This window comes from Drosophila virilis, chromosome 4 (genome assembly GCF_030788295.1).
Source record: "Drosophila virilis strain 15010-1051.87 chromosome 4, Dvir_AGI_RSII-ME, whole genome shotgun sequence".
Lineage (NCBI taxonomy): Eukaryota > Metazoa > Arthropoda > Insecta > Diptera > Drosophilidae > Drosophila > Drosophila virilis.
The window spans coordinates 8,923,066-8,942,771 of NC_091546.1; the positions used below are offsets into that span (position 1 = coordinate 8,923,066).

Below are 19,706 nucleotides of genomic sequence, written 5' to 3' on the forward strand. Positions count from 1 at the left end.
CTGGCAACTGGATAGCCAATGATCAACGACAGAGGATGCTGCGGGAATGTCATGAAGCTCCCACGGCTGGACATCAAGGCGTGAGTAAAACAGTTTTAATATTAGCTCAGAGTTACTATTGGCCAATTATGTTTTGCGACTCCGCCAAGTATGTGAAGTGTGAACTCAAGCCGGACATGGCTGAAAAGGGTATAATGTATTTGTTTGTTACAGGCAAAAGGAAGCATTTCCGACCAAATAAGCATTTAAAGCCGAGTCTATCTAACCATGTCCGTCTGTCTGTCCGTCCGTATGTATGAATGCAGATCAACGTAGGTTCTTCTAGTGCCCGGATAATCGATAACTCCGTGCGATTTAGAGCCAAAAATCATGGCTGAAAAGGGGATAATGTATTTGTGCAAAGGTTTGTTACAGGCAAAACCATGTCCGTCTGTCTGTCCGTCTGATTGCGGTAAAACTACCGTCTAAGAACCAAACAAATTGACTAGCAGCCACTTTATGCTGCTTACCAGCTCGTCCTCAGATCGACAGGTATTCAATTTTTGTTTAAGCCTTTAAGCTACACATTTGCACTTAAACTTAATATATTAAATTTTAAATCAAATTGAATGAAGTCAATACCCTAATCAATGAAATAGGTAATATTGCATTATTTTAAATTGTTTATTGGCTCAAAATATATTTTAACATTAAAAAAAAATCATTAATGGTACATCATAACATCAGTGCTTTGGTACATACACATATACGCGTCGCAAAACAGACGCTTCGCGTGTTCAGGTAAGTCTTTGTCCTTCACGGACCTTTCATTAATGTGTCGGGCGCCCTCGTCAGATAACCACTTAGGCAATTCTCGAACGGATATCATTTCTGGTATATTATATCCGTTTTTTTCACCTATAGAATTTTTAAATATAAGAATTATTATTTTATTTTAAAAACAAAAAATAAGTTAGAATGTGCACAGAAAATTCCTTCATGAATTTATCAAAATATACTTCTATATAAAATAGAGCATAGAAGTCGTCGTTGTAGCTAGTCGATATAGTCATGTCCGTCTGAGCGATTGTCAGCTTTTTCTACACAAGTTTGTCTGTTTGTCTTAAGTATAATAAAATCCAAATACAGTCCAAACGGTACGAGCTGCAAAGCTTTTTTTTTTAGCTATTTGACTTGCTATAAGCTACAACAATAAATAAAAATGTACTATTTGGTTATATATACCTTTTCTATCAGCCATTGAATCAAAAAAGCACCATGGAGCATCTGGTCCCGAGCCTGCTTTCACGAATGCTACATAATGCGAAGTTTCTATACATACAACGGCAAAGAGATCCATGTAAAGTCTTGGTAAAATCATGTGATCGGCCATTACTTTAAAGTCTCTTGGCACAGAAAGTTTTTTAGATTTGTGGTTGGCTCTGAAAATATGTAAAGCATGTTTGTCAAAGCGTAATTACTAATGAAAAACTAACCTTTTTGCATGCATGTGAACTGTGTTAAGGCATTTCTGACAAAAGGCTGTGTAATCAAGGCCAGAGCCGGCCTGCAAACAACCAAAACATTCGCGGCATTCGTATTCTGCAAGTTTTCCACAAACGGTACACTGACGGGGTGCTAATTAAATATAAAAAGGAAATTAAAATAACATCAACTTAAAGTTTATTTGTTAAATCCTGAATATCTCAAAAAAAAATTTTTTTATCATTTTTATCCATCTCTGTAAAAATTAATTTGATACGCGTATTACACTTCTCGCAAATTCCTTCTTCTTAGATGGAAAAGGTTGTATGAACGAATAATTGTTTTTCAGCTTAAAGTAGATAGAAATGGTTGTTTCGACTTTTGGTTCTGAATTTAATGAATGGCAAATAAATGTCTAAGATTTGAAGCAAAAACTGCAAGCCTGTCTTGGGGTTTACTTTTTGTTGATGGACTACAATATTCACAATTATTTTCTTTGAGAATCGAAATAAAAAACATTTGAACTATTTCTGTTAACTTACAATCTTCAATTATATCTGTAATATCCAGAAATTGGGATGGTAAAATTCGAGGATACATTTTGTAGCTCTTTCCAAAACGAGGCATTTGAATTATGAGACATGACGGAACTTCTTTTAATTTTATATCGGACGAATGAAAGCTTTGTTCGAAAAGTTGCTGCACCGTCGGAAATGTCAATCGCTCATCTTTCTCTACAAACAGTTGATAAAAATAAGAATCTTGTCCAGAGCTTAGCTAAAAGAAACAAATTTGTATATATATTATTATATAAAAAAATATATTATAAAAAGTAAAACGTACTTTTAAAAATGGTTCCACTTTCATTATTTGGGATAACAAACTGTTTAAAAACTCTTCTGGATCTTTTTCCTCGCTGGTCAAACCACTTACGGAACTAAGTTGATCCAAAAATTTACGCAGTTTCATGACACGATCAGCACGAACGAAAACATTCTTTCGCAATGGATTAACTATCTCATCACGTAAAACGTTTTGAACAGCCCTATAATGTGAAATATCCTAAAACAAAACAAATTATAAAAGAAATTTGTTATTTTGAGGTTTACAATTACCTGAGGGTCTGGCCTTCTATATAAAATGGAATCAAAGACACTGGTAAAAGTAAACATTGAGAACAATGTTGCGTCTAAATAGCAAGAATTGTGGTGTCCCTGAATGCCTTTAAATTTTCCGCATATCTCTTCTAATTCATCTACATTTTGCACACCTGAAAAAAAAGATTGATTAAACAAATCAGTTTTATAATGAGAGGTCACATCAGTCAATAAATATCGATTGTGGAACGCGCATTTAATACATAATAATAATATATATAATAAAATAATATATATTGCGTTCTATGATTCAATGCGTGGAAAATGTGCATTCCTATGCAAGGATGGTTTATATACTTACCCAATGGTGGAACGGCCCCTAACACTGATGGACAATCAACGTGGCCAAATTTTATTCCGTTAACGTCAGGTGATATCGTGCCAACTAAACAGCTGCCCTCTGTATCGACGAACCTATGGTCACTTGCACATTTATTAGACGGTACAAAAATAGCTCCACCTTCACGACATTTAAACAATCTGAAAAACATTAAAGCTAGCTCAATATTATGTTTTTAAAATAAATTCCAATTTAAATTTTAATCGCGAAAAAGGCGAAATGTTCTCTTGACAACTGCCATCAACTTTTTCAACAATATAAAAACGGCTTTAAGTTGTTTACATTAACTTACCGAACACCATTATAAGTTCCATCAGATGTGCTCAGATTCCTTAAGTTTGGATCATCTTCAACTTCAATGCCAACCATTATGTTTGTTGAATTTGGAGGAATGCCGATCCAACGAATTACACCATAAAAATCACTAGGTCCAGAATCCGAAACCTCAACGAGAGATCCGATTGTTAGCTTTGTGCCAGGTATTTCCGATAACTGCTGGTAATTTGAATTGTTTATCTCTAAAATGTATATATAAAAATGAATAAGCATTAGTTCAGTTATATTTTGGAAACAAGAACCCTCAAAGCTTATTAAAGCTATATATTTCTCTTGCAAAAATGTAGTTTTAAGATGATATCACAGGGTTACTATCATTGAAATTACATTTGCTACATTTATTTTTAAATTACATGGTACTATTTAATCTTGTTTGCAGTTCTCGGTCCAGATTCAGAAATAGAATCTTAAGCGAACCGACTTTGTGAGTTTTGTGCATTCCTCACTTTATTTAATTTTATAATATAACCGGATTTTAAATCCCCATTTATATACCCTGAACATATTAAAAATGGATATAAAGTGTATCATGTATTTGTATAAATGTATGTTACAGGCAGAATGAAACATCTCTGACCCCATAAACTATATATATATTCTTGATCAACATCAATAGAAGAATCGATCTAGCCATGTCCGTCAGTCTATCTGTCCGACTAATTGTCCGTGTGTATGAACGCAAGCATCTTGAAAACTCTAAGAGCTAGAATGCAGGTCAGTTTTATATTTTCATGTTCTGAACATCATCATAAAACAGCCGCTGCCGTAGCTTTATAGCCGAACATCGATTAAAATCCATCGTATACTTGTCGTCTTTCTTCATTCATCTCTAGGTAGTTGATTTGTGCAACTTTGATCTTCCAAATTGCAAATCTACAAACAAACTACAATTATCGCAATTGTTGGATTTCTACTATATTTTTGGGTCGATCTCATATGAAGGCAGTCTTTTACGAGCAGTCTACATGGCAAATAAGACTATCACGGACAGACCCGGAGACTTCACTCTGTGAAGTAAAATTAAAAAAATCTATAAATAAATACCTTCAAAGCAGATTTCTCTTCTCGGTGCATTGAACTCCAAAACAGTCAACGGAATATTGTACATATTTAACGAATATTTATATGTGATTTTCCCAGCCAATATATATTTATGTTTGTGATGATTGTTTTAAACAATGATTGCAACAAAAACTTCTAATGATCGACTGTGTGCTCCTATTTATGTATATGAATAATGAAAGACACACACTTTTTCGACATGTTGCGCGTTTAAAGTTATGTATACCATGTGTTTGTATTTACAAATATAAAAATAGTAAAGTTATTAGGAATAGTTGCCTATAATATACCCTGTTTTTTAATTTTGTTGCTACGAATAATTCAAAATTAAAACGAATTTTGAGAAATGTTTCATTCGTTAGAAATAACTGAAGATACACATGAGTAAAACGGGTCTAATATTAATATTTTGTTTTTATGAAAAAATTCACTTGATCACGAAAAATATGTAGTATTTTTTTGGCCAATATTCTATTAATGATTCACGTGCTTTCTATACGTGTACAAAATGAAAGTCTATAAATACATATATTTCTAGTGCTTTCGGCCCGTTGCATTTTTCTCGCTTTAGTGTTATTTAAAATTTGATTTATATAAATGAAAACTATAACAAAACAAACATCAAATACACAGACTTCTATTGAGAATAATGTTTGAAACACAAATTTTAATCGAATACTAACAAAATAAAGCACTCGCATGAATGTGTTTGCAAATGGATACAAAAAATTGAGAGCCCTGCAATTGATGTCGAGAGAATAAAATTACTCTTCTTAATAGCAAACGTGTCTCTTAAATAATCTTGAGGAAATTCGCTTGAAAGTATTGTTCCATGTGGAGGCAACTGACTGTGCTGTGCTCACTGAGTAGTAACAGTGAGTGGTAGTTAGTTAGTACTATTATACAAGAGGACATTTTTCGACCAATTTATCACCTAGTCACAACTTTCTTATTTCCGCTCCGTTAGGCATTAACTTTTTGATGTGTTCTAAAAAAAAATTCATTTGATTCGTGTTTAACACTTTTTGCAAAATCCACTTCCCTTGTATCCGAAACTTTTCCTTGAGCAAGTCTTGGAGACAATTAAAATTAGATACATACTTATTGCGTAGAGTGATTAACTTAATTGGGCTTAGGGCGCAGACTATTCTAGTTCTTACCAAGATTTGATTTGACATCTAAAGGTGAAGTAGATAGGTCCGTACATTTTTCATTATTTTTGGAAAAACTTTCACACGTCAAGCTAGATGATGGACATGCTTCCAATTTATTGTCAGAAGTTTTCGCTACTGATTGTGTTCGGTTTAACATCATACCAGCTCCTCCAGCATTTGTTGGCCAATTCGTGCCTAGCAAATCGGCTAGGTCCACGTTTTCTTTTTCCTGAGGATTATTAACAATGAATACATTATGCTCATTCTTAGTGGACTCTTCAATGTCACTTTTATTTATGATTATAATATCCCTTTCATTAATGCTTGATTCCGTTCTATTTTTTATACCAAATAGATCTTTTTCGCTAGCAATATTTTTACGAAGGCTTGTCGCACTTTTTGCTTGATTTGTGCTCTTTCGCTCCGAAGATGCCGGAAAATTGCTTAAATATGTTTTAAGTTCCTTATTATTACATTTATTTACTTCGTTTATGGGCATCCTTTCATCAGTTTTGATAGACTCGGTCATAATTTCGCCTTCCGGTTTATCTGTGCTATTGCCTGGCAAACTATCATAAAACTGAGCCGTGGGCTGTCGTTTCTTGTACTTGTTATCGCTTCGCTGAGCATGAAGATTCAAGTTTGCCGGCAATATGGCAGTGTACACTCGTTCAATAGTATCATTCATGAACTTTTTTGCAGATAATTTATGTTTAAGTTCACTTGAGACGGGAGCTATCCAATCCGCAGTGGCAAATATTGATAAATGGGGTTCGCAATTCAAATATTTTGTTGCGAATGGAATGTCCTTGGCCTGCGGCGAGTGTCCACTATTCAGATGCTAAAATATATATATATATATATATATATATAAATAACGGTTTACTTATGACAAACGACTTATACGCACCAAAATTTCCAATCCAAAAAAGTATCCTACGGGATTCAGTTCCTCCACTGGACCAATGTAACGCACAATACAATCAAAACACAAATTGCCCTTTTTAAACAATTCGCCTTGCACACTGACCAGATCGTTCAGCTTCAAAGTAGTCAACCAGAGGCATTGCTCCTTATTGCACACCAGACGCAATCGACTTTCCAGATTTGCAATGCTGATGACAAATGGCCAAATGTCGTCTGCTACTCTTACCAAATAGCTTGACTTGATTTCGTAAAATTGCGTATTTGTATAAGTATTGAAATCTAAGATCTGAACAATACATTTCTCACTTTCTTTACCGTCTGGTGTCCCAATAATCTTTATTGATGACCCAGGCAACACCATTAGCTTGTCAGTGCGTGTATTGGTATTGTTAACGTTAACATTGCAGTCAACGTCTGAAGAAGAAATACATCCAGATTTGGTAAGCTCAATCTGACGATTTACGAGCGCATATTTGGAATATTTTGGTTTAGTTTCCATCAAAATCTACTAGCATATATAAATAATCTAAATTCAAAATAAAGATTACTAATAACAAATAAGTTTAATCAAAGTTGAATAAAGTAGATATACGTAAAGTTATCGATAACTATTTAAGTCACGGTTTGGATTTGTTCAACACCAACGTTTATGCGTACAAAACAAATGTAAGACTTATAACGTGTTGTCACCGTTACTGGCATCATCATAAGCAGCAATTTATCGATATATCTGCAGCACCAAAAAGCCGCTATTAAGTGACAATTAAAACGTAAACGACGAACAAGTGAACAAATGTTCATGAATTATTAAATTGTTTAAGGAAAATTATATATGACAAATAAGATTGCTCTTTGAATTTTCTTCTACCAACACCAAATGCAGCTACGAGCAGTTGGCACTGTATATAATATAATACAATCACAATTATAAAACTGCTTATATGAGATGTTTGGTATTCGGAAGTATTTTAGACCCATAAACCATTGCTAAAAAAAAAAACAGAAAAATTATACAGTCAGGCCGCTGAAAATCCGTCCAGTGTAAAAGTTATGAGTTTTGTACAGCCATGATGCTACCCTGTTACCCATCACGTTCCGGGGACCGCCCAGTGTGACCCAAACGACAGATCCCTGCGGAAGCGTTTCAGCTCCACCAGCGACTGCTCCCGCGGAGGTTACTTATCGAGTGATGAGCCAAGATACTGGGGCTGGATTCCGTTACAGGCAGGACATTCAAGTGTGCGCAGGAGGGACACCCAGTCAGGGAATGTCACACGCGTTGTGTTATGTTGGGTATGCGGAAATCGCGACAAGTAGCCAATACTCGGATGCGAAAAACGGACAATAGATCGGAAGAAACTGCTAGAGTAAAGCACTCAAAGCAAAGTTATAGAACTCAGTCTACGATAGAGTGGTGTTCGCCGGAGATTAAACGGAGGATAAATTTCCCGTACAGGAGGCTGTCCTTAGGATTAACTACATACTGGAGCGATTGCGTCATGCAAGATTTAGTTCTACACTTGATTTGAAATGCGGATACGGACGTTTATCGCAGCAATATATCGCGCTTACAGTACTGCACCGAGGCTTGTTCCAATAGCGGGTTATGCCTTTGTCATGCACTTGGCACATGCTACCTTCCAGCGGACGTTAGACACAGTAATAGATCTGGAGCTGGACCCGATTATTTGTTTGCTTATTATGATAACATTGTGGTGATAGGGGTGATGCAAGAGCAAATTGTCGAGAACATTAGGAAGGTGTTCCGCCGGTTGACCGCAGCCAACCTTAGGTTGAACGGATAGAGGAGCAGATTTTTCAGCAAAGGTACGCCTACTTTGGGTACGTATGCATGATCAGGAAGTTGCGTTGCTACAAAAAGAGTTGCCGTATACTGCACTAGAACTCCAGCAAATCCAGTTTGATGCCCACCAACAGGCAAGTCAATGTCGTTGCTGCTCCACTATCATCCTCGAGCATACGTGTCTGGATCGTCGGAGAATTTGCCAAAGACCATATTCCCTGGAAACTTTGCGTACTCAGTGGTCAATGTCAGAGGGTTCTACGGGAATGTCATGAAACTAGTTATGAGGAAAGTACGCGAAGTGCTGCGAGCTCTGCCACACGTTCAAGAACGACTAAAGCTGACCAGTCGTATGTTGCCGAAATAGGTGGCTGAGGATATGACACTACTCGGTGCTGATTCGTACCGAGGCGTACCGCGAGAGAACAAAATAAAAAAACATGATAGCGCACTTTAACGGAGGCCATCAGAGTTCGTTCCGCATTGTACAACAAGGTAGCTCCAGGGTGTTCAGTGAGTGCACTCGACCCCAGGGACAGAGCAGGTTACAGTACAACTTTAATTTTTTGATATCAATCATATATTGTCAATCATTTGATATAGTATATAATCTATCTCGTTATACATTTCATAACACAATTCTTAGGGCACAAAACAAACAGTATGCAATTTTAAAATTAAAAAAAAAATCGACATAAGCTTAAAAATATTTAGGAAAAGTAGTCAGATGGTTTCACTTAATAGATCCTGACGGCTCCGATATCCGATAAAAAATCTTTCAGGACACCCCAGAAACAAACATTACATAAATAGCATTAAAAATTCCTGGCCAAGTCTTTCATTTAATGATTTAGTTTTCAAATACATTTTACTTTTTTTCATTCTTGACGTTAAGATTAAATATGCTTTCCAAGCGTCAAAAAGTCAAACACAATCAATACGTCAGTACAAAGCAGAATGTACTAGTACAATCGTAGGTTGAAACAACCCCTTAAGTTTAAGAGCGGGCCGCTCTCTCCCTTAAGAGAAAATATCCCAAAGAGTTACCTTTTATTTGAATTCCACTTTTGTAACATTTTTATATTAAATAAATACATATAGGCATCTTTATATTGACTAATATAACTGCCAATATATTCAAAAAAAAAAAACCATAAGCTATCAATACAAATTTTTACAAAGGGACAATTACTTGTTTAAGCCACCCCAACGGTTTATTAGTATACATTCCTACACTAAACGAAAAATCGAGAATATTCAAGCTTTTATTTCACAGCTTCATATTTCTAAATAATCGCTTATACACTTATATTAAAAAATTAATATCTTAAAGTTAATTTAAAAAAAAAATATATGTGTATAAACCTATATATATATATATATATATATATAGATATATATAGTATATATCTATTATTTTTTTCTGTGTATTTAGAACATTATTTGAATGTCGCTGCCTGAAAATCCTCTCAGTATATTTCATGGGCACAAAATTTGTTACAATTCCTAAAACAACAAACGAAAATAGGTTTTAGTCCCGGGTTGTCTGTCGCTGGGTTATGGTCTTCCACTAAATATAACTGAAAACAAGTGTTTGTGATTTGGCTATCACCAAAGTATGTATGTTTATATAAAGACATATTTATATACATACATATGTAAATGCATGTAACATTCTGAAGGTTGTGAATATACATATGTGCAAAAAATAAAAGAAGTGCAATAATATCAATTCAGCTCTCCAATAAACATAAATACATACACATTTATGTATATGCAACATATACAGTGTAAACGCGTAAAATTATAATGTTGACAATATATAAGGAAATATAAATATGTACATACATATGTATATACATACATATATTAATGTTGATATAATTAAAATGACAATTTTTGCAAATACCTATACATATACATATGCAGAAAAAAAATCTAAATAAATATATATTAATATTTTAAAAATATAATATTTAATGTATATATTTAAACGTTATATCAAAGTCATTATTTATTTATAAAATACAATAACCGGGGAAATTTAAATGCGAATTTACGTCCTTGTATAGCTACGCTCACATACATACACACATACATGCGAATATGCGTGCATATGTATGTAGGTACATATGTATGTGAAGGTAGCATAATGATGGAACGTTTTATATAATTAGACTAACAACGAACACGAATAAATAAGAAGCGCAAAAACAAGGTGAATAAATAAGGACATACCTAAGGACACGCATATGTATGTACATATATCAAACATGTTATTATTAACACTATACAAATACAATGTGCGTTTAGTGGCAAATTGTAATTACATACATATATAGATATGCTTGCGTTTGCAAATACAATGACTTTTAGAAAATAACAGAATGTTAAACATATACATTTACAAGCCAAAAGGCATATGTACACATACATACACATGTCTCAATATACATATGTATGTAACTTTTCGCCTGTTTATTAATTTGTCTGTTGACCACAAATGGTTGTTACCTCATAGGACTTTCTTGTGGCTGCGGCGTTTTCTCAAGTCCGACTGCTATTTTGACCGCGTTGATTTTGATTTTTATGCTTTTCTGATCAGCATACTAAGATCCTATATAATGAACAAGCTAATATTACCCGGCGTTAACCGGTCCAATGTTTTTGCATTACCTTTCACCCATTTCGTTTGCGTTGTAAATTAAAGAGTGTCCGTTCAATCTTAAATTCCTCGTGAACATTATATTTTAAGTAGACCTTTGAAAACGAGTGTATAATCTGACCTCTTACATTTGAGCTGTGCGTTGATTACAAATCAATTGTGAGTATCGAAGACCCAAAAAGGCGATTCCTCATGACAGGCTCCGATCACATTCATCTGATTTGATACTCGGGTAGCTGTGTGGTCTGCTAAGGACACAAGTTCGGTTCCCCAATAGTGTGACGTCGGTACAAGGAAATGAATCGTACTATCCGAGTCATCCGCTGTTGTGATAGTTTCTACAGGACTACCGGCTTTAAAAAAAATAGAAGGCGAAGTCCCTTTCTGGTTCGCTAGGAAACTGCTGAAATCAAGAAAGAGGCTCTTGTCGGATGCTTCCGACTAGGGGATACCCTGAAACTTCTTCTCCTCGTGCTGCAAGCTCACTTAAACAGTATTTCGATATCGATATTTATCGATTACTTGGACATGGGACAAGTTATCGATAATCGGAAACAAACTCGTACTGCGCGGGACCTAGGAGGATCTACATGTACATGCAAATTGCAAGGCTCTAGCTCCAATAAATTCTGAGATCTTTGCGTTCATACAGACGGACTGACAGACAGACGAATGAGGCTAGATCGACTCGGCTATTGATGCTGATCAAGAAGAGGTCGGGGAAGCTTCTTTCTGCTGGTGGCATACATTTGCACAAATTGTTTTTACACTTTTTTGGTTTAGGGCATAAAAACGCACATTTTGTTCATGTTGCACATCGACAACCTTCACTATTCAAGGTTGTGACCTTAATATGGATATACTTATGTAGATATAGATAAAAGAAGAGCGCACGAGATAAATCATCTTGAGAAACAAAAGAGAAATGCAATGTAGTCATTTCTTAAGTCCCATTGATTTTTACTGCTTATAAAGCAGTTTGAGGCCGGTGTCGCACCCCAAAGGGCCATTGTACACTCATCGAATGGCAAATTGATAATTGGCTTGTGCAGAATTACAATATTTCGCACTAATTCGTATTAATATTTGACTTATTTCGCATGAAACTGAAACGCTTTAAAATTGCATCAGACGGGCGGACAGCCAGACATGGACAGTAATACGCAGAAGGTTGCATCTCCAACTCCATAAAGAATGAGGTTGAATCGAGAGAGTTAATCAATAGGCTAACCGATTTAAATAGACATTTAAGTTCAATGACCTTACTTCCTTCCGAATCAGTGTAATCCTTGAATATGTGGTGTTACGCTTAAGATCTTATTATTGGGCATCTTACAAATACGTGTTCCTTAATTTCAATATTTGTGTAAATCCGTTTTTTTGTTAACAATATAAACTTTTTCTATTTTCAGGTCGAAAATGTCACATTCCTTGGTTCTGTGATCGTATTTATAGTTTTATGGAGGACACAAAATGAATAATTTACCACATATATCGACGTTTTATTCTTAGTACGAATCTTGTGAATGGCCCCAGAAGTATTTCCTATTGTCAGATCATCAATGTGTGTTGGTAAGAAAAAATTATCATTATTTATTTTCGTTACAACAATGTGCGGCTAAAGAAATATTTATCGATCGCATCCTAGTCGTGTTGGTTTCCTTACTTCCCCATTCAACGGCTCAGACATTAAAGTTTTCCGCTTTTCCGAGGCGAGCTCCGTTGCGGGCGTCTTCGGATATTTCCTCCCTAGTCGTGATCTCGTCCACCAACTCCCGAGTAGTTGAGTTGTATAAGAAGTTCCTCTTTACGGTTTATTGGCTGCTGTTTTTCAAATTTTCGCTTGACATCAGCCGTAGTTCTCGACTAACGCAGGGTTCAGAAAATCTTTTCGTTCACTCCTAAAGATAGCACTTTATTAGTCTTTAGCTCATGAAAATCTCGGAAATAAAATGTCTTCTCTACACTGATATGAACTCCCCTGATTCTGCCAAATGCGTATTCTACTCTTATTCTATGTGATTTGCCCTAAACATGCTCGCACTTTGACCTGGTCAAAAGCAGCATGCATTGCGTACTTGCTTTTAATTTGAGCTAAGTGGGCTAAGTTAAGTGGAAAAGCTAAGACTAAATAATATAAAACAAATTAAAGTGGCTCTATTTTTTCAGGAAATCGGTTCGCTTCTTTTACACTAATCAAGATAAAGCGATGACAATTAAAATTGCTGCATGATGATTCTCACAAAGTAAGTAAATGTTGGTGTTGGTGATCTTTCCCTTGCATCACTATTTACTTAGCTGAATATGGTTTACTTAATCAGCACCAATAGCAAACGACTAAAAATTGCTCCAATATATATCATATCTAATAGAATATAGTTTACTCTGTTGCATAAATTTATTAAGTTGTCCCTTATTTTCTTTTAGCTTTTTACTTCCGACACCGTCCGAATCACAATTCGACCTGCCACAACTTTAATTCTCCAACAATTTAGTTATCATAAAACCTCCTGCTGAGATTTTACGAAAATGCACGCCAATGCTGCTTCTGACCGTGGAGGAGCAGGAGGATCATGGAGACTTCCACCGGATGAGACATTACAGGTTCAAGATTCAAAGCAGAAAGATCAAGACTTTGATTTGGATGAAGGACACAACTGGCGCAGTATTATCTTCTCTCTATTAGTTATTAGTTTCGTAATAGCTGGTATAATAACTGCTATATATTTACTGGGGTATGTATGCTTAAATATCCTTCACGTTGCTTAGCTTTAGATGAAGTCTTCATCTTAGATGAACACTCTATCGACCTCGTTAACATTATATATTTGTGATTAGTTGTCATAACTTTGTTGTTCGAAAATGGCTACTTTGTTTGAAAACCCTTCTTGTTTTTACCAAAATTTATAAAATTACGAGATTCTTATACCCATATGCATTAGTTAGTTGCTCATCTTTTTCATACTTCCACATGCATATGATTTAATCCTGTTACCGTATTTTTTAAAAGATATGTGGACGAGCTTTTATATTGGTCGGGTCGAAGAATGATTCTTGATGAATATCTACAAGGAGAGCTGACGCCAACAAGATTGCCCCCATCTTGGGTGACAACGAAAAAATATGTATTTCAATCCGACGACGGAGGGCTTTCCCTATTGGATACAACAGTTAATTCAATAAACATTTTAGTTACAAACCATACCATTCGTCAACTAAATGTGCGGGGATATCAATGCTCGCACGATCTTAAATATGTCCTGTTCAGGCATAATGTAAAAAAAGTAAGCCAACTTAAGTGAACAGTGCTTGTAAGCAGGCATTAATGATGGTTTTATTAAAGATATTTCAGAAATCTTTCACTGCGTTTTACACAATCTATGATGTAGATAATGACCACCATATGCCAGTGAAGTTAAAAGACTCATCAAAGGTGCAAAGAACCCGACTTCAATATGCTGCCTGGCTGGGAAATACAACTTCAATCATTATTGTTGCTGACAATGATATATTTGTAAGACAATCTCCTTCGATGGAAGAGGATATAAGGATAACAATGACAGGGCAAGATAACAATATTTATAATGGAGTTCCTGATTGGCTTTACCAGGGTAATGATATTTCCGTACATAATTTGAGTTCTCAAATGGGGTCAGGGAATACAAAATTAACATAAACTCTTCTTTTTTTTGTGAATAGAGGAAATTTTTGATATTCCGGAAGCAATTTGGTCGTCAACTGATGGAAGTCACTTTATTTTCGCCTCATTTAATGATACTCACGTCGGGATGATGACATATCCATGGTTATCATCTGGTGCCATTATTGCTGGTAGCGGTATGTCATCGGGGAGCTCATTTCCTGAGACTAAAAATGTTCGGTACCCTACGCCCGGCACTGCCAATCCTGAAGTTCAGCTATGGATAGTCGACATAACAAATTTTATGTCAATAGTGAAAATGAAATTAAGACCTCCACCTTCCTTAAATGAACAGTAAGCATATATATATATATAATAATAAATTAATAGTAAAAATATAATAATCACATTTTTTTTATAAAGAGATTATTACATAACATCAGCTGGTTGGGTAGCCGGTAGCAATAATCAAGTATCTGTCGTTTTTATGATACGTTCTCAAAATTATACTATAATCGCGACATGCGCAAAAGATTTAAATTGGATATGTGCAGAAGTAAGTATAGATTTACTTATAAAACTAAAATAAAAGAATAATTCTTAAAAAAAAATGTTATTCAGATTCATTCCGAGCGCGCGCCTGAAGATGAGTGGCTAGATATTTTTCCACATCCCGTTTTTGCTCCCGACGGAAACAGTTTCTTACTGCTCGCTGGTGTTCAGGAATCAGGAAATGACCATTTCACCCACATTAAACACATCACTATATCACAGCAGAGAATTTCGGTTATATCCCATGGCCGATATGAGGTAATGCCCTTAATGCCTTTCGATAATGAATAGAATTACCGTAATGATTTATTGTAAATTAAGGTTCTAAAAATCTTGTGCTGGGATACAACGAATCATGTGGTGTATTATCTGGCTACTCAAGATAAAAAGCCTGGTCAAAGACATTTGTATTCCGTAAAAGATCCTGTTCATGATGATACCAGAAAGTAAGTGGAGTATTTTCAGATTTAGATTATATAAAATAGTATTTTGTCTTTTAACAGAAGCGAACCTCAATGTATTACTTGCGACTTGGGCGAAGCTCTATGGAGTAGTAGATATTATTATACAAATTGTTCTCATTTTGACGCCTTTATTACACCAGCAACTGGTTTAGCAACGAACTATGGAATTGATTTCTACATCCTCGAGTGTCAAGGTCCAGGATTACCGGTCTCAGGGGTGCACACACAAAAGACTCACAGCCTTGTGAAAATTTTGTATGATACACGACCATTCTACACGGAAAGGTTACAAAAACTCGCCTTACCAATTCAGAGATCATTTGAGATTCCATTGCCGCACGGTAGCCGGGCACAAGTGCAGTTACTTTTGCCACCCAGCTGGAGAGAAGAACTCCGGGACGCAGCATTTCCTGTTGTTGTTGAAGTGTATGTATTTATCAACTACTTTTTCCACTCCAAGCCAAAGAAAATTGACTATTGTTCGACTTGTTATTTTCCTTTATTTTTATTTAATCCGTTTTTATTATATTTACAGAAACGGCCGTCCGGGCTCTGAGTCTGTTTCCGAGAAGTTTAGAATAGATTGGGGTACATACATGTCCTCCAGAAATGATGTTATTTATGTGCGTTTGGATGTTAGAGGAGCAAAAGGTCAAAGCAAAAAATCTTTATATCGCCATTTGGGGGGAGTGGAAGTTCAGGATCAAATATCTGTTTTGAGGTAAGTTAAAACTATCAAGTAATATAAGGTATTATATAACAATTAAATATTTTGTTGCCTTAATCGTTAGATATCTATTGGATACCATCAGTTTTTTAGATGAAACGAGAGTTGGTATTTGGGGCTGGGGATATGGGGGATATGTTACTTCAATGGTTTTAGGAACGCAACAAGACGTCTTCAAGTGTGGCATATCGATCTCCCCTATCGCAGATTGGCTTTATTATAGTAAGATATATGGTTTCATTCAATTGTTTTTTTATAATATAAAGAATTTTCATTTCTTTTAGATTCTGCCTTTACTGAACGCATATTAGGTCTACCTGCTGAAAACTATAAAGGATATGTAGAAGCTGATGCAACGCAACGTGCTCGACTAATTAAATCGAACTCTTTCTTTTTGATTCACGGCTTAGCGGACTCTACTGCACCGTATGTGCATGGTGTACAACTAGCTAAATCATTAACTGAAGCAAATATCTTATATCGTTATCAGGTAAATCACGTGCTTAGGCACGGTAATTGAATAAGATTTTCACTCAAAGCAATATATATAAGTATATTGCAAGAATAATGTTGCCATCTTGATCAAGAGGCCGATCCATGGACAAAGAGCCAAGCCTCGTGAAAATCTGTTGATATTTGACCAAGTTGTGGGTTTGGGAAATTTTGACCTATATCTATTTATGTATGTCTGCATGTATGTATGCGTATGCGTGTGTGTATATATGTCTGTATGTATGCATATAAATTGTCTTCCATACAAATATCAGGCCAATAAGTCTTGTTGCGCGGAAAATTTTAATAAGAAAACGTATTTATTAAAGCTGCCCTCCTCCTCGATTCTCAAAAGTGCAAATAAGGCTTGCAGGCTTCGCGTATGAATTAGGCGCAAGCGCCCTCATCGCTAGAAGCTGAGGAGGCGGAGAAGGAGGAGCACCAAGGGGGCGTAGCAGAAGGCGTATGTTTGTAAGTATGTAGGTATGTATGTAAGTAGGTATGTACGTATGCAGGTATGTATGTATGTAGGTATGCATGTAGGTATGCATGTAGGTATGTAGGTATGTAGGTATGTAGGTATGTATGTATGTATGTATGTATGTATGTATGTATGTATGTTTGTTTGTATGCACATATATGTATGCACGTATGTGTGTATTTATATATTTGTGTGTATATATGTATGTATTTTCACATGAATATTGACCAAGAATAATTTAAGACTTTTCTGGTTAATGTACTCCCGCTCAGTTGGGGCAAGAGTGTGAAAGAGAGGTAGATTAAGGATTGTTCGATAATCTGTAAAACTGGTGATCTGGCAGCAGCTGGAGCTCACATTGGGAGTCCGTTTTAATGGACGCATCTTGTTTCGTTTACGGTTAATTCCTTCCGGATTAACTGCTCCTCACCCTTGCCGGGTTCACAATCACTTGGGTATTTTAAGTTTAGTGATGTGATCTTGTGAAGATATTTAAAAAGCGTATAATGTGCACTGGCAGAACGAGCCATCTCCGACCTCATCTGTTCTTGTCCAACTACATTTGTCTGTACCATACGCAGCACGAGCTTGGCATCTTCTGTCAATTGCTATACCAAACTGTTGTAAGAATCAACTAAATTTACTTGCAGACTTATGCTGATGAAGGCCACGATCTAAATGGAGTGTTAGAGCATGTGTATTCCTCTATGGAGCACTACTTTGCCGAGTGCCTAAGCTTGGATCCCGATGATACAAAGCCTGATTTGGAACAAAATATGGTACCTGCTGAATAGCGGGCTTAAAAATCTTCGAAATGTATATAGAATAGGCTAATTATTATAATATTACACAGAACTTGAACTGTTATACCAATACGATTAGATACACTGGTTGTTTTCCAACGAAGGACATTTAAAACTCGTAATATGGCTCACGTAATGCTTCGTACTTAAAAATATAAAATACATAAATCACATGATTTCGAGTTGTGCAAATTATCTCTTAATCGATGATTATATTGTGCAGAATGTACATTTTTATACATATATATATATATATATATAATTTTTTTTTTTGTAAAATCTTTAGTATATATTCCTTCCAAAGAGCCCCATTCGCTTTGGAGCAAATTACATGCTTCCTTTTCCAGACCTTCCTTAATATATAGTTAAATAATGTAATAAGTATATACAGCTTTATTTGTCTATCATCACCAGTTTGTACAATATTTAAAGAATATGGCAGTGGTTTTAACATTTTATACTGCTTTCAGTAAGCTCTTAAAATCATACATATTTGATCTTTTAGATCGCTGATAACCGGAACGAAAAAAAAACGTATTATCTAAAAAGGAATTAAAAAGACATAGCCTAAGTCGCTTGCGAAAACAATTGAAATTATTAATTAATTATTATTTTACCAGTCATCCCTTTGCAAACAACTGTTGTTCTTTCATTTTATCAGCTGGATATCTCGCAATGAGAGGTTCCAAATATCAATCAACATTTTTATGTTGTCTGCAACAAAAAGGTTTTTGTCTGGATAAAAATCACATGCTCTCATCCTCATCTAAGCTAAAAGCATTTTTTCCCAACTAATTTTCGACAATCAGCAATTAAATTTCTTTTATGTATGCGTTTGTTGAAGCGAACATACATACTTATTTTTTGTTTGGCTATGAGCCACTAATTTGTATGATAAAAAACAATTTTTATTTTGGCCCTGTCGGGAATAATTATTAAACAATTTTACTACAGTTTCAATTTTAGCTGGTAAGCTGCTCTAATACATTTATTAAGTTTTCGATCGCATGCTACAATCTATAAATGTGGCACTTTGTCGATTTTAGTTCTTGTTAACTTGTAATTTATCCTTTTTCCGCGTTCAGCTACTTTATGTTTCTCCACTTCTTATAACCAATTTGAATGCATTTTAGTGTGCTCGCTTGGTACACGAGAATGGAAGGTCAAATTATCCACTTCTTTCGATAAACTCTTCGAATTTGTCATAACAAGCTCATAAGCCTAAGAGTAGCTAAGTGCTAACGAAGGGAATTGAAAATTGGTAAATTGGGGTCCTATCGCCCTACGAAATGCACCTGCTAAAAGATCAACTCATAGCCCAGGGGGGTAGCTTTCATCAGTCGATTGAGTTCTCAAGTCAAAGTCCATACATTGTTCACACAATGCCATAACAACAAATGACACTAGCCGTACTCTGTTTTTTCCCTGTAAATGCGGATTGGATATATGAGTTGACTGATATTTGCGACGACTTGAAACAAACCCTCACCGCCCCACATGTATATACCCTAAGTAAATCGCTTAAATAAAATCAAATGCACTTAAAAAGGCTAATGGCTTATGTGCTACATAATATTGACATAGAAAAACTAACGAGTTTAATATACATACTATGTATGGATTTAACTTTATTGGGCT

General features: G+C 35.4%; 2 protein-coding genes across 7 annotated transcripts; one reads left to right on the plus strand and one right to left on the minus strand.

The window, feature by feature from the left end:
- Positions 1-644: 644 nt before the first annotated feature.
- CYLD (ubiquitin carboxyl-terminal hydrolase CYLD) lies at positions 645-7,017 on the minus strand. Of its 3 annotated transcripts, XM_015172950.3 has the most exons (11): positions 6,424-7,016; positions 5,998-6,354; positions 5,520-5,742; positions 3,254-3,479; positions 2,923-3,101; positions 2,580-2,734; positions 2,308-2,526; positions 2,007-2,241; positions 1,476-1,617; positions 1,225-1,421; positions 645-897 (listed from the first exon to the last, which is right to left on the minus strand). In XM_015172950.3, exons 1-11 carry the CDS (start codon positions 6,937-6,939, stop codon positions 704-706), a joined length of 2,643 nt encoding a protein of 880 aa, XP_015028436.1. In that variant the 5' UTR covers positions 6,940-7,016; the 3' UTR covers positions 645-703. The 3 variants fall into 3 exon arrangements, with proteins under 3 accessions (XP_015028436.1, XP_002052385.2, XP_015028435.1); XM_002052349.4 differs by having other exon boundaries at positions 5,520-6,354; positions 6,424-7,017; XM_015172949.3 differs by lacking the exons at positions 5,520-5,742; positions 5,998-6,354; positions 6,424-7,016 and adding an exon at positions 4,342-4,558.
- A 2,726-nt stretch (positions 7,018-9,743) lies between these two features.
- Positions 9,744-18,239, plus strand: LOC6629056 (dipeptidyl peptidase 4). 4 transcript variants are annotated; one of them, XM_015173215.3, is made up of 15 exons: positions 9,744-9,860; positions 12,322-12,481; positions 13,079-13,155; positions 13,337-13,644; positions 13,920-14,193; positions 14,253-14,520; positions 14,609-14,903; positions 14,973-15,105; positions 15,171-15,359; positions 15,423-15,547; positions 15,605-15,991; positions 16,101-16,286; positions 16,357-16,514; positions 16,577-16,782; positions 17,916-18,239. In XM_015173215.3, exons 4-15 carry the CDS (start codon positions 13,439-13,441, stop codon positions 18,057-18,059), a joined length of 2,571 nt encoding a protein of 856 aa, XP_015028701.1. In that variant the 5' UTR covers positions 9,744-9,860; positions 12,322-12,481; positions 13,079-13,155; positions 13,337-13,438; the 3' UTR covers positions 18,060-18,239. The 4 variants fall into 4 exon arrangements, with proteins under 4 accessions (XP_015028701.1, XP_015028702.1, XP_015028703.1 ...); XM_015173216.3 differs by having other exon boundaries at positions 9,770-9,864; XM_015173217.3 differs by lacking the exon at positions 9,744-9,860 and adding an exon at positions 10,302-10,498.
- The last annotated feature ends 1,467 nt before the right edge of the window (positions 18,240-19,706 follow it).

Coding starts and splice junctions, on each gene's coding strand:
- CYLD (XM_002052349.4), bottom strand. CDS start 6,939: ATGGAAACTAAACCAAAATATTCCAAATATGCGCTCGTAAATCGTCAG. Junction 3,480..5,519: donor AGATGTCAAATCAAATCTTG/GTAAGAACTAGA, acceptor TATACATTTTAG/AGATAAACAATTCAAATTAC. Junction 2,242..2,307: donor AAGTGGAACCATTTTTAAAA/GTACGTTTTACT, acceptor TGTTTCTTTTAG/CTAAGCTCTGGACAAGATTC.
- LOC6629056 (XM_015173215.3), top strand. CDS start 13,439: ATGCACGCCAATGCTGCTTCTGACCGTGGAGGAGCAGGAGGATCATGG. Junction 14,194..14,252: donor TCAGGCATAATGTAAAAAAA/GTAAGCCAACTT, acceptor GTTTTATTAAAG/ATATTTCAGAAATCTTTCAC. Junction 16,287..16,356: donor GATCAAATATCTGTTTTGAG/GTAAGTTAAAAC, acceptor CTTAATCGTTAG/ATATCTATTGGATACCATCA.